A 14,847-nucleotide genomic window follows, 5' to 3' on the forward strand; every position below is an offset into this window, starting at 1 on the left:
TATATGTATGTATTTAACCCATGCCAGTTATCTAAAACTACGGGAGAAAAACCCGCCGAAATAGGGGGCGGAGCTTATTCTCCTCAGCACACAGCGCCATTTTCCTGCTCAGCTCCGCTGTGAGGAAGGCTCCCAGGACTCTCCCCTGCACTGCACTACAGAAACAGGGTAAAACAGAGAGGGGGGGCATTTTTTTGGCGATATTTTGATATATTTAAGCTGCTATAAAGAACAACACTTATATAAGGTTGTTCCCATATATATTATAGCGCTTGGGTGTGTGCTGGCAAACTCTCCCTCTGTCTCCCCAAAGGGCTAGTGGGGTCCTGTCTTCGATAAGAGCATTCCCTGTGTGTCTGCTGTGTGTCGGTACGTGTGTGTCGACATGTATGAGGACGATGTTGGTGTGGAGGCAGAGCAATTGCCGATAATGGTGATGTCACCCCCCAGGGAGTCGACACCGGAATGGATGGCTTTGTTTATGGAATTACGTGATAATGTCAGCACATTACAAAAATCAGTTGACGACATGAGACGGCCGGCAAACCAGTTAGTACCTGCCCAGGCATCTCAGACACCGTCAGGGGCTGTAAAGCGCCCTTTACCTCAGTCGGTCGACACAGACACTGAATCTAGTGTCGACGGTGATGAAACAAACGTATTTTCAAGTAGGGCCACACGTTATATGATCACGGCAATGAAGGAGGCTTTGCATATCTCTGATACTGCAAGTACCACAAAAAGGGGTATTATGTGGGGGGTGAAAAAACTACCTGTAGTTTTTCCTGAATCAGAGGAATTAAATGATGTATGTGATGAAGCGTGGGTTAACCCAGATAGAAAAATGCTAATTTCAAAAAAGTTATTAGCATTATACCCTTTCCCGCCAGAGGTTAGGGCGCGCTGAGAAACACCCCCTAGGGTGGATAAGGCGCTCACACGCTTATCAAAACAAGTGGCGTTACCGTCTCCTGATACGGCCGCCCTCAGGGATCCAGCTGATAGGAGAATGGAAACTACCCTAAAAAGTATATACACACATACTGGTGTTATACTGCGACCAGCCATCGCCTCAGCCTCAGCCTGGATGTGCAGTGCTGGGGTCGTCTGGTTGGATTCCCTGACTGAAAATATTGATACCCTGGATAGGGACAGTATTTTATTGACTATAGAGCAATTAAAGGATGCTTTCCTTTATATGCGAGATGCTCAGAGAGATATTTGCACTCTGGCATCGAGAGTAAATGCGATGTCCATATCTGCCAGAAGGAGTTTATGGACGCGACAGTGGTCAGGTGATGCGGATTCCAAACGACATATGGAAGTATTGCCGTATAAAGGGGAGGAATTATTTGGCGTCGGTCTATCGGATCTGGTGGCCACGGCAACTGCCGGAAAATCCACCTTTTTACCTCAGACCCCCTCCCAACAGAAAAAGACACCGTCTTTTCAGCCGCAGTCCTTTCGGTCCTATAAGAACAAGCGGACAAAAGGACAGTCATATCTGCCTCGGGGCAGAGGAAGGGGTAAGAGAGGGCAGCAAGCAGCCCCTGCCCAGGAACAGAAGCCCTCCCAGGGTTCTGCAAAGCCCTCAGCATGACGCTGGGGCATTACAAGCGGACTCGGGAGCGGTGGGGGGTCGACTCAAGAATTTCAGCGCACAGTGGGCTTGCTCACAGGTGGACCCCTGGATTCTGCAGGTAGTATCTCAGGGTTACAGGTTGGAATTCGAGAGTCTCCCCCTCGCCGGTTCCTAAAGTCTGCTTTGCCAACGTCTCCCTCAGACAGGGCGACGGTATTGGAAGCCATTCACAAGCTGTTTTCTCAGCAGGTGATAGTCAAGGTACCCCTCCTACAACAGGGAAAGGGGTATTACTCCACGCTATTTGTGGTACCGAAGCCGGACGGCTCGGTAAGACCTATTCTAAATCTGAAATCTTTGAACCTGTACATACAAAAATTCAAGTTCAAGATGGAGTCACTCAGAGCAGTGATAGCGAATCTGGAAGAAGGGGACTTTATGGTGTCCCTGGACATAAAGGATGCTTACCTACATGTCCCAATTTGCCCTTCACATCAAGGGTACCTCAGGTTCGTGGTGCAAAACTGTCATTATCAGTTTCAGACGCTGCCGTTTGGATTGTCCACGGCACCTCGGGTCTTTACCAAGGTAATGGCCGAAATGATGATTCTTCTGCGAAGAAGAGGCGTATTAATTATCCCTTACTTGGACGATCTCCTGATAAGGGCAAGGTCCAGAGAACAGCTGGAGGACGGAGTAGCACTAACCCAACTAGTGCTGCAACAACACGGGTGGATTCTGAATTTTCCAAAATCTCAGTTGACCCCGACGACACGTCTGCTGTTCCTGGGAATGATTCTGGACACGGTTCAGAAAAAGGTGTTTCTTCCGGAGGAGAAAGCCAGGGAGTTATCCGAACTTGTCAGGAACCTCCTAAAACCAGGGAAAGTGTCTGTGCATCAATGCACAAGAGTCCTGGGAAAGATGGTGGCTTCTTACGAAGCGATTCCATTCGGCAGATTCCACGCACGAACTTTTCAGTGGGATCTGCTGGACAAATGGTCCGGATCGCATCTGCAGATGCATCAGCGGATAACCTTATCGCCACGGACAAGGGTGTCTCTTCTGTGGTAGTTGCAGAGTGCTCATCTGTTAGAGGGCCGCAGATTCGGCATACAGGACTGGGTCCTGGTGACCACGGATGCCAGTCTGAGAGGCTGGGGAGCGGTCACACAGGGAAGAAACTTCCAGGGAGTATGGTCAAGCCTGGAGATGTCTCTTCACATAAATATACTGGAGCTAAGAGCGATTTACAATGCTCTAAGTCTGGCAAAACCCCTGCTTCAGGGTCAGCCGGTGTTGATCCAGTCGGACAACATCACGGCAGTCGCCCACGTAAACAGACAGGGCGGCACAAGAAGCAGAACAGCAATGGCAGAAGCTGTAAGGGTTCTTCGCTGGGCGGAAGATCATGTGATAGCACTGTCAGCAGTATTCATTCCGGGAGTGGACAACTGGGAAGCAGACTTCCTCAGCAGACACGATCTACACCCGGGAGAGTGGGGACTTCATCCAGAAGTCTTCCACATGATTGTGAACCGTTGGGAAAAACCAATGGTGGATATGATGGCGTCCCGCCTCAACAAAAAACTGGACAGGTATTGCGCCAGGTCAAGAGACCCTCAGGCAATAGCTGTGGACGCTCTGGTAACACCGTGGGTGTTCCAGTCAGTGTATGTGTTCCCTCCTCTGCCTCTCATACCAAAGGTACTGAGAATTATACGGCAAAAGGGAGTAAGAACGATACTAGTGGCTCCGGATTGGCCAAGAAGAACTTGGTACCCGGAACTTCAAGAGATGCTCACGGAGGATCCGTGGCCTCTACCTCTAAGACGGGACCTGCTTCAGCAGGGACCGTGTCTATTCCAAGACTTACCGCGGCTGCGTTTGACGGCATGGCGGTTGAACGCCGAATTCTAAGGGAAAAAGGCATTCCGGAAGAGGTCATTCCTACACTGGTAAAAGCCAGGAAGGAGGTGACTGCACAACATTATCACCGCATTTGGAGAAAATATGTTGCGTGGTGTGAGGCCAGGAAGGCCCCCACGGAGGAATTTCAACTGGGTCGATTCCCACATTTCCTGCAAACAGGATTGTCTATGGGCCTCAAATTGGGGTCCATTAAGGTTCAAATTTCGGCCCTGTCGATTTTCTTCCAGAAAGAATTGGCTTCAGTTCCTGAAGTCCAGACTTTTGTAAAAGGAGTACTACATATACAGCCCCCGGTTGTGCCCCCAGTGGCACCGTGGGATCTTAATGTAGTCTTGGATTTTCTCAAATCCCATTGGTTTGAGCCGCTCAAATCGGTGGAGTTGAAGTATCTTACATGGAAAGTAACCATGCTACTGGCCCTGGCTTCAGCCAGGAGAGTATCAGAATTGGCGGCTTTATCATATAAGAGCCCATATCTGATTTTCCATACGGACAGGGCAGAACTGCGGACACGTCCTCATTTTCTGCCTAAGGTGGTGTCAGCGTTTCACCTGAACAAGCCTATTGTGGTGCCTGCGGCTACTAACGATTTGGAGGATTCCAAGTTGTTGGACGTGGTCCGGGCATTGAAAATATATATTTCAAGAACGGCGGGAGTCAGAAAGTCTGACTCACTGTTTATATTGTATGCACCCAACAAGATGGGTGCTCCTGCTTCTAAGCAGACGATTGCTCGTTGGATTTGTAGCACAATTCAACTTGCACATTCTGTGGCAGGCTTGCCACAACCTAAATCTGTCAAGGCCCATTCCACAAGGAAAGTGGGCTCATCCTGGGCGGCTGCCCGGGGGGTCTCGGCATTACAACTCTGCCGAGCTGCTACTTGGTCAGGGGCAAACACATTTGCAAAATTCTACAGATTTGATACCCTGGCTGAGGAGGACCTTGAGTTCTCTCATTCGGTGCTGCAGAGTCATCCGCACTCTCCCGCCCGTTTGGGAGCTTTGGTATAATCCCCATGGTCCTGACGGAGTCCCCAGCATCCACTTAGGACGTTAGAGAAAATAAGAATTTACTTACCGATAATTCTATTTCTCGTAGTCCGTAGTGGATGCTGGGCGCCCATCCCAAGTGCGGATTGTCTGCAATACTTGTACATAGTTATTGTTACAAACAAATTCGGGTTGTTATTGTTGTGAGCCGTCTGTTCAGAGGCTCCTACGTTTGTCATACTGTTAACTGGGTTCAGATCACAAGTTATACGGTGTGATTGGTGTGGCTGGTATGAGTCTTACCCGGGATTCAATATCCTTCCTTATTGTGTACGCTCGTCCGGGCACAGTATCCTAACTGAGGCTTGGAGGAGGGTCATAGGGGGAGGAGCCAGTACACACCACCTAATCCTAAAGCTTTATTTTTGTGCCCTGTCTCCTGCGGAGCCGCTATTCCCCATGGTCCTGACGGAGTCCCCAGCATCCACTACGGACTACGAGAAATAGAATTATCGGTAAGTAAATTCTTATTTTTTCCCCCGTCAGATGAATTAAATGAAGTGTGTGAAGAAGCGTGGGCTTCCCCTGATAAGAAATTGGTAATTCCTAAGAAGGTACTAATGGCGTTCCCTTTCCCGCCAGAGGATAGGTTACATTGGGAAACACCTCCTAGGGTGGATAAAGCGCTCACACGTTTGTCTAAAAAGGTGGCACTACCGTCTCGGGATACGGCCGCCCTTAAGCAACCTGCTGATAGAAAGCAGGAGGCGATCCTGAAGTCTGTATATACACACTCAGGCATTATACTTAGACCAGCTATTGCGTCAGCATGGATGTGCAGTGCTGCCGCTGCGTGGTCGGATAAACTGTCAGAAAATATTGACACACTAGACAGAGACACGATTCTGCTAACGATTGACCATATCATAGACTCAGTCTTATATATGAGAGATGCACAGAGGGAAGTCTGCCGGCTGGCATCTAAAATAAGTGCATTGTCCATCTCTGCTAGGAGATGCTTATGGACTCGCCAGTGGACTGGAGATGCAGATTCCAAAAGGCACATGGAAGTTTTGCCTTATAAGGGGGAGGAATTATTTGGGGATGGTCTCTCCGACCTAGTTTCCACAGCAACGTCTGGGAAGTCAGCATTTTTACCCCATGTCCCCTCACAGCCTAAGAAGGCGCCATTTTATCAGGTTCAGTCCTTTCGGACCCAGAAAAACAAGCGGGGAAAAGGAGGGTCTTTTCTCTCTAGAGGCAGAGGTAGGGGAAAAAGGCTGCAACAAACAGCAGGTTCCCAGGAGCAAAAGTCCTCCCCCGCTTCCTCTTCCAAGTCCGCCGCATGACGGTGGGGCTCCACAGGCGGAGCCAGGTACGGTGGGGGCCCGCCTCATGAATTTCAGCGATCAGTGGGCTCGCTCACAGGTGGATCCCTGGATCCTTCAAATAGTATCTCAGGGGTACAAGCTGGAATTTGAGGCGGCTCCACCCCACCGGTTCCTAAAATCTGCCTTGCCGATTGCTCCCTCAGGCAGGGAGGCGGTGCTAGCTGCGATTCACAAGCTGTATTCCCAGCAGGTGATAATCAAGGTACCCCTACTTCAACAAGGCCGGGGTTACTATTCCACACTATTTGTGGTGCCGAAACCGGACGGTTCGGTGAGACCCATTTTAAATTTGAAATCCTTGAATACATACATAAAAATATTCAAGTTCAAGATGGAATCGCTCAGGGCGGTTATTGCAAGCCTGGAGGAGGGGGATTACATGGTATCCCTGGACATCAAGGATGCTTACCTGCATGTCCCCATTTACCATCCTCACCAGGAGTACCTCAGATTTGTGGTACAGGATTGCCATTACCAATTCCAGACGCTGCCGTTTGGACTCTCCACGGCACCGAGGGTATTTACCAAGGTTATGGCGGAAATGATGATACTCCTTCGAAAAAAGGGAGTTTTAATTATCCCATACTTGGACGATCTCCTAATAAAGGCACGATCCAAGGAACAGTTGTTAGTGGGAGTGGCACTATCTCAGGAAGTGCTGCGCCAGCACGGCTGGATTCTGAATATCCCAAAGTCACAGCTGGTCCCGACGACACGTCTAATGTTCCTGGGAATGATTCTGGACACAGTCCAGAAAAAAGTGTTTCTCCCGGAGGAGAAAGCCAGGGAGTTGTCTTCTCTAGTCAGAGACCTCCTAAAACCAAAACAGGTATCGGTGCATCACTGCACGCGGGTCCTGGGAAAGATGGTAGCTTCTTACGAAGCAATTCCATTCGGCAGATTCCATGCCAGGATTTTTCAGTGGGACCTGTTGGACAAGTGGTCCGGATCGCATCTTCAGATGCATCGCTTGATAACCCTGTCCCCAAGAACCAGGGTGTCTCTTCTGTGGTGGCTGCAGAGTGCTCATCTTTTGGAGGGCCGCAGATTCGGCATACAGGACTGGGTCCTGGTGACCACGGATGCCAGCCTACGAGGCTGGGGGGCAGTCACAAAGGGAAGAAACTTCCAAGGACTATGGTCAAGTCAGGAGACTTCCCTTCACATAAATATTCTGGAACTAAGGGCCATTTACAATGCCCTAAGTCAAGCAAAATCCCTGCTCCTACACCAGCCGGTGCTGATCCAGTCAGACAACATCACGGCAGTCGCCCATGTGAATCGACAGGGCGGCACAAGAAGCAGGATGGCAATGGCAGAAGCCACAAGGATTCTCCGATGGGCGGAAAATCATGTACTAGCACTGTCAGCAGTGTTCATCCCGGGAGTGGACAACTGGGAAGCAGACTTTCTCAGCAGGCACGACCTCCACCCGGGAGAGTGGGGACTTCATCCAGAAGTCTTCCAAATGATTGTAAATCAGTGGGGTCGTCCACAGGTGGACATGATGGTGTCCCGCCTAAACAAAAAACTAGAGAGGTATTGCGCCAGGTCAAGAGACCCTCAGGCGATAGCTGTGGACGCTCTAGTGACACCGTGGGTGTACCAGTCAGTTTGTGTTCCCTCCTCTACCTCTCATACCAAAGGTATTGAGAATAATAAGAAAGCGAGGTGTAAACACAATTCTCGTGGTTCCGGATTGGCCAAGAAGAGCGTTGTACCCGGAACTTCAAGAGATGATCTCAGAGGACCCGTGGTCTCTGCCGCTCAGACAAGACCTGCTACAGCAGGGGCCCTGTCTGTTCCAAGACTTACCGCGGCTGCGTTTGACGGCATGGCGGTTGAACGCCGGATCCTGAAGGAAAAGGGCATTCCGGAGGAAGTCATTCCTACGCTTATTAAAGCTAGGAAAGAGGTTACAGCAAATCATTATCACCGCATATGGCGGAAGTATGTTGCATGGTGTGAGGCCGAAAAGGCCCCAACAGAGGAATTTCAACTAGGTCGTTTTCTGCATTTCCTGCAAGCAGGAGTTAATATGGGCCTAAAACTAGGCTCCATTAAAGTACAGATCTCGGCTCTGTCGATTTTCTTTCAAAAAGAACTAGCTTCAGTACCTGAAGTTCAGACATTTGTGAAAGGAGTGCTGCATATTCAGCCCCCATTTGTGCCTCCTGTGGCACCTTGGGATCTCAACGTGATGTTGAGTTTCTTAAAATCACATTGGTTTGAGCCACTAAAAACCGTGGATCTGAAATATCTCACGTGGAAAGTGGTCATGTTATTGGCTTTGGCTTCAGCCAGGCGTGTGTCAGAATTGGCGGCTTTATCATGTAAAAGCCCTTATCTGATTTTCCATATGGATAGGGCAGAATTGAGGACTCGTCCCCAATTTCTCCCAAAGGTGGTGTCAGCGTTTCACCTGAACCAGCCTATTGTGGTGCCTGCGGCTACTAGGGACTTGGAGGACTCCAAGTTGCTAGACGTTGTCAGGGCCCTGAAAATATATGTTTCCAGGACGGCTGGAGTCAGAAAATCTGACTCGCTGTTTATCCTGTATGCACCCAACAAGCTGGGTGCTCCTGCTTCTAAGCAGACTATTGCTCGCTGGATTTGTAGTACAATTCAGCTTGCTCATTCTGTGGCAGGCCTGCCACAGCCAAAATCTGTAAATGCCCATTCCACTAGGAAGGTGGGCTCATCTTGGGTGGCTGCCCGAGGGGTCTCGGCTTTACAACTTTGCCGAGCAGCTACTTGGTCAGGGGCAAACACGTTTGCAAAATTCTACAAATTTGATACCCTGGCTGAGGAGGACCTGGAGTTCTCTCATTCGGTGCTGCAGAGTCATCCGCACTCTCCCGCCCGTTTGGGAGCTTTGGTATAATCCCCACGGTCCTTTCGGAGTTCCCAGCATCCACTAGGACGTTAGAGAAAATAAGAATTTACTCACCGGTAATTCTATTTCTCGTAGTCCGTAGTGGATGCTGGGCGCCCATCCCAAGTGCGGTTTATCTGCAATACTTGTACATAGTTATTGTTAACTAAATCGGGTTATTGTTGAGCCATCTGTTGAGAGGCTCAGTTGTTTCATACTGTTAACTGGGATTCATATCACGAGTTGTACGGTGTGATTGGTGTGGCTGGTATGAGTCTTACCCGGGATTCAAAATCCTTCCTTATTGTGTACGCTCGTCCGGGCACAGTGTCCTAACTGAGGCTTGGAGGAGGGTCATAGTGGGAGGAGCCAGTGCACACCAGGTAGTCCTAAATTTTTCTAGAGTGCCCAGCATCCACTACGGACTACGAGAAATAGAATTACCGGTGAGTAAATTCTTATTTTTTAGGCACTATAATTAAAGGATGCCCAATGTTGCAATTCAGCTGTTTAGGGCGCCCTTTAATTATCGCGCTGATCACACCTTATTAGAAAAGTCCTCTTTGGGCAGCCACTTTTCACTAATTTCAGCTCAACACCAGTTTTACGAAAACAGCTAGTTCAGTTTGATCACTGATGTTGTATTTATTTTAAATTATTATTGTTAACAGACAGTCAATATTCCCGAAGATGTAACGGACATGTATGAATCACAAACCTTGTTGCTTACATATCTGACCGTGAAGGTGAGTAAATGCTTTTTTTTTTTTTCTTAAAACTACATAAAGAGACAACTGAACACTATGCATTGAAAATTGTAATGTACCTCATTCTTTTTACGCATTCTGTTTGTTTAATTTGTCTGATACGGGCTGAGTATCCCTTATCCAAAATTCAAAATCCCACATTTTTGGGTCCCCTACTGAGATAATGACATATATATATTATGTGTATATAGATATATAATATATCTACATATGTGTCATTATCTCTGTAGGGGAACCAAAAATGTGTGATTTTGAATTTTGGATAAGGGATACTCAACCTGTATGACTAAAGCAAAGAACTGATGTGTCCTCATAAATCCAGCCTCAATACGCCCTGCAGCGCTAGGTGCCTGGTGTGAGTGAGCCGACAGGTCCCATGCAGCTCTGCTAATGTCGGGTGTCTCTATTTCACTGAAAATGCGTCTTTCGCGTACGTCCTAGAGGATGCTGGGATCCACATTAGTACCATGGGGTATAGACGGGTCCACTAGGAGCCATTGGCACTTTTAAGAGTTTAATAGTGTGGGCTGGCTCCTCCCTCTATGCCCCTCCTACCAGACTCAGTTTAGAAAATGTGCCCGGAGGAGCTCCATAGGAGTTTTTCTAGTTTTATATTTTTCATTAGAGTTTAGGCACAGGGAGGCTGCTGGCAACAGCCTCCCTGCTTCGTGGGACTTAGGGGGGAGTAGTGTCCAACCCTGAGAGGTTAATGGCCACTATCTCCGCTGACAGGGCACTGAGCTCTTGAGGGTGATGATCGTTAGCCGCCCGAGGCGACCACTCACTCCCGCAGCATACCGCCACCCCCTAACAGAGCCAGAAGATTCCAGTGGCGAGTGAGTCACCGGTGCCCCTGACAAGCGGGGAACCGGTGTGAATGGCGGCAACAGGGTAGGAGCGCAGTACTAACTGCGCTCGTGAGAGCTCAGCGGTACACAGTGCGGCGCTATGAGGGTCGCCCTGAGCCAGCGCAAATACCCCACACTGGTCATTCAAGGCTATCAGGGACCTCGGTAACGCTGCTAGCAAAATCCTCAGGCCAGTATAATCCTTTGAAAATGTGGGAAGAGGCGCCATCTCCAGGGGGCGGAGCTTCTCCTCAGAGTGAACCCAGCAGCGTTCAGCGCCATTTTCTCCCTGCAGATGCAGCTACAGAGAAGCTGACGGGGAGTGCTGTCCCTCCACATGACTCCAGCTATCCTGTGCGGTACCAGGGGATTGAAGGGGAGGGGGGGGGGGGGGGCTGTGTATTATCTGTGTAGTCTATTAAGGTACACAGTCAGCACCAGTTTAGTTTTACTACCTTGGGGGGGGGGGGGGGGGGGGACTGTGTCTGACATTTTTTTCTTTGTGAGTGTGGTGTATGTTTTCTCACATAGCCATGTCCAGGGACTCTGTGTCTTCTGCTGAAGAGGATGTTTCTTCCCCAGAGGAATCCATTCCATGTACCCTGGAATGTAATGTATTGTCTCAGATTCCTATTAATGAGCCAGAATGGCTGACTTCTATTAAGGGAATGATCTCTGAGACGGAGACTCAGGTTTTAAAGAATTCTATGGCTGTTTGGTCAAGTTCTGTCCCTATTCCTTCTAAATCCCCTAGCATCTTCCCAAAGACACGTGCACTTGCCCAGATTATGCAAGATGACACGTATACCGACTCTGACACGGGTGACGGGAATGTGCTGAGGAGGGTGGCATCCCTGGCTAAGGGGGTGCAGCTCATGATTGAGGCCATTAGAGATGTGTTAAACATTACTGACACACCACCTGAGCAGGTTGAGGAGGGTTACTTCACAGACAATAAGAAAGCCTCGCTAACCTTTCCTGCGTCTAAAGAATTAAATGCTGTATTTGAAAAATCCTGGGAAACCCCAGAGAAAAAATTCCAGATCCCCAAAAGGGTTCTGGTTGCTTTTCCTTTCCCTGAGGAGGATAGAAAAAGATGGGAAAACCCACCCATAGTTGACGCATCTGTCTCCAGACTGTCAAAAAAGGTGGATTACCTGTCCCTGGATCTACCGCATTAAAAGAACCGACTGATCGTAAGATTGATACTACGCTCAAATCTATATACCCTGCATCAGGGGTGGCGTTAAGGCCTGCTATTGTCTGTGCATGGATCTCAAAAGCTATAGTAAAGTGGTCAGGCACGTTACTAGAAGACTTAGATACAATGGATAGAAGTGACATTGAACTGTTTTTATGTAATATACAGGATTCTGCGGGGTTCATGGTGGAATCCATGAAGGACCTGGGAACGCTGAATGCAAGGCTATCTTCCATGTCTGTCTCAGCTCGCAGGGGTCTCTGGCTACGCAAGTGGTCTGCCGACGCGGAATCCAGAAGTGTGGAGAACCTACCCTACACAGGTATGGCTCTATTTGGGGAGGCGTTGGATGCGTGGATTTCCACGGCAACCGTGGGTAAGTCACCTTTTCTTACCTCAGCTACGCCTTCTACGAAGAAACCCTTTTCTTCATCTGCATCGCAGTCCTTTCGGACCGCTAAGACAAAAAAGTCCACGCCTCCTAATACTTTCTTTAGAGGTGGGCGTGCAAAATCCAAAAAGCCTGCACCTGCAGGCTCCCAGGACCAGAAGCCTGCTTCTGGCGCCTCAAAATCCTCAGCGTGACGGTGGATCGCACAGCCTGGAGGACGGACTGGTGGGTGCGAGGCTCAGATGTTTCAGCCACGTCTGGGTGTCATTTGGCCTAGATCCCTGGGTACAGGATATTGTATCCCAGGGGTACAGACTGGAGTTTCAAGAACTCCCGCCTCACCGTTTCTACAAATCAGGCTTGCCAGCTTTACTGACTGACAGGGCTATCCTACAGGAAGCCATCCAAAAATTGGAAAGGTCGGCGGTCATTGTTCCAGTTCCACCTCATATGCAAAACAAAGGTTACTATTCAAACCTTTTCGTGGTACCGAAACCGGATGGTTCGGTCAGACCGATTTTGAACTTGAAATTGTTAAACCCTTATCTGAGGGAGTTCAAGTTCAAAATGGAGTCTCTGAGAGCGGTGATCTCAGGTCTGGAGGAGGGAGAGTTTCTGGTATCCCTGGATATCAAGGATGCGTACCTCCACATTCCGATTTGGCCCCCGCACCAGGTTTATCTCAGATTTGCACTGTTAAGACAGTCACTATCAGTTTCAGGCACTGCCATTCTGTCTCTCCATGGCACCGAGGGTGTTCATCAAGGTGATGGCAGAGATGATGGTTCTCCGCAGACAGGGAGTCAACATAATTCCATATCTGGACGATCTGCTGATAAAGGCATCGACCAGGGAGACGACGTTGCAGTCCATTGTTCTCACGACTCGTCTGCTCAGGGAACATGGTTGGATCCTGAACCTTCCAAAGTCACACTTGGAGCCGACAAGTGGATTGTCTTTCCTGGGGATGATCCTCGACATGGAAGTGCAGCGGGTGTTTCTACCGGAGGAGAAAGCGTTGGTGATACAAACAATGGTCCGGGATGTCCTGAAGCCAGCCCAGGTTTCGGTTCATTGGTGAATTCGCCTTTTGGGGAAGATGGTTGCCTCCTACGGGGCTCTACAATACGGAAGATTTCATGCTCGATCCTTCCAACTGGATCTCCTAGACAAGTGGTTGGGTTCTCATCTGCATTTGCACCTGAGGATACGTCTGTCACCGAAAGCAAGGGTTTCACTCCTCTGGTGGCTGCAAATACCTCACCTTCTGGAGGGCCGCAGGTTCGGGATTCAGGACTGGATCCTTCTAACCACGGGTGCAAGTCTCCGGGGTTGGGGCGCAGTCACTCAAGGGGAAACCTTCCAAGGAAGGTGGTCAAATCTGGAATCCAGTCTTCCAATAAACATTCTGGAACTAAGAGCCGTGTACAACGGTCTTCTCCAAGCGGCACATCTTCTGCAAGATCGAGCCATTCAAGTACAGTCACACAATGTGACGACGGTGGCCTACATAAACCGACAGCGCGGAACAAAGAGCAGAGCTGCAATGTAACAAGAATCATCCTCTGGGCGGAAAAACGCGCTGGCCTTGTCAGCAATTTTTATTCCGGGAGTGGACAACTTGGAAGCGGACTTCCTCAGCAGACACGATCTCTATCTGGGGGAATGAGGCCTCCATCCAGAGGTATTCACAGAGGTGACAAATCTTTGGGGGGTTCCTGAAATGGACATGATGGCCTCCAGCCTCAGCAAGAAGCTTTGGAGGTATTGTTCCAGGTCAAGAGACCCGCAAGCAGTGGTGGTGGTGGACGCCCTGGTGACTCCGTGTGTTCCATTCAGTGTACGCGTTTCCTCCACTTCCACTCATTCCAAGGATTTAAAAGCTCATAAGGAGAACAAGAGTTCAGGCAATCCTCATTACTCCGGACTGGCCAAGAAGGGCTTGGTACGTGGATCTTCTGGGTCTACTGCTGGAAGATCCGAGGCCTCTGCCTCTTCGGGAGGACCTGCCACAACAGGGGCCGTTCGCTTATCAAGACTTACCGCGGCTACATTTGACGGCTTGGAGGTTGAACGCCAGATATTAGTTCGAAAGGGCATTCCGAACAAGGTTATTCCCACCCTGATACAGGCTAGGAAAGGAGTAACGTCTAAACATTACCATCGCATTTGGAAGAAGTATGTATCTTGGTGTGAGTCCAAGAAGTTTCCTACGGTGGAGTTTCAACTGGGATGGTTTCTCCTCTTCCTGCAAGCAGGTGTGGATATGGGCCTGAGGTTGGGATTCGTAAAGGTCCAGATTTCGGCCTTATCCATTTTCTTTCAGAAACAGCTGGCTTCCCTCTCTGAGGTTCAGACTTTTTTTGAAAGGGGTTCTGCACATCCAGCCTCCCTTTGTGCCGCCTACGGCGCCCTGGGATCTTAACGTGGTGTTGCGGTTCCTGCAATCGAATTGGTTTGAACCTCTCCAGGAGGTTGAGATCAAGTTTCTCACGTAGAAGGTTGTCACTCTGTTGGCCTTGGCTTCTGCTAGACGTGTGTCGGAGTTGGGGGCTTTGTCTTGTAAAAGCCCCTACTTGGTCTTCCATGAAGATAGAGCTTAGCTCCAGACACGTCAGCAGTTCCTTCCAAAGGTTGTGTCGGCGTTTCGTATCAACCAACCTATTGTGGTGCCAGTTGCTACTGATTCCTCAATTCCATCAAAGTCCTTGGATGTTGTAAGGGCGCTTAAAAATGTATGTGAAGAGGACTGCTTGTCACAGAAAATCGGACTCTCTATTTGTCCTGTATGATCCCAAGAAACTTTGGTGTCCTGCTTCTAAGCAGACAATCTCTCGCTGGATTAGGTTCACTATCCAGCATGCGTAT

General features: G+C 49.2%; 1 protein-coding gene across 1 annotated transcript in view; it reads left to right on the forward strand.

The window, feature by feature from the left end:
• Positions 1-14,847, forward strand: part of HAUS8 (HAUS augmin like complex subunit 8) — a 304,443-nt gene that overhangs the window by 154,707 nt on the left and 134,889 nt on the right. Inside the window, exon 7 of the mRNA XM_063914496.1 lies at positions 9,444-9,518. Coding sequence (XP_063770566.1) covers positions 9,444-9,518 — 75 coding nt within the window. The remainder of the gene's footprint in view (positions 1-9,443; positions 9,519-14,847) is intronic.

Source organism: Pseudophryne corroboree, chromosome 1 (assembly GCF_028390025.1).
Source record: "Pseudophryne corroboree isolate aPseCor3 chromosome 1, aPseCor3.hap2, whole genome shotgun sequence".
NCBI classification, from domain to species: domain Eukaryota; kingdom Metazoa; phylum Chordata; class Amphibia; order Anura; family Myobatrachidae; genus Pseudophryne; species Pseudophryne corroboree.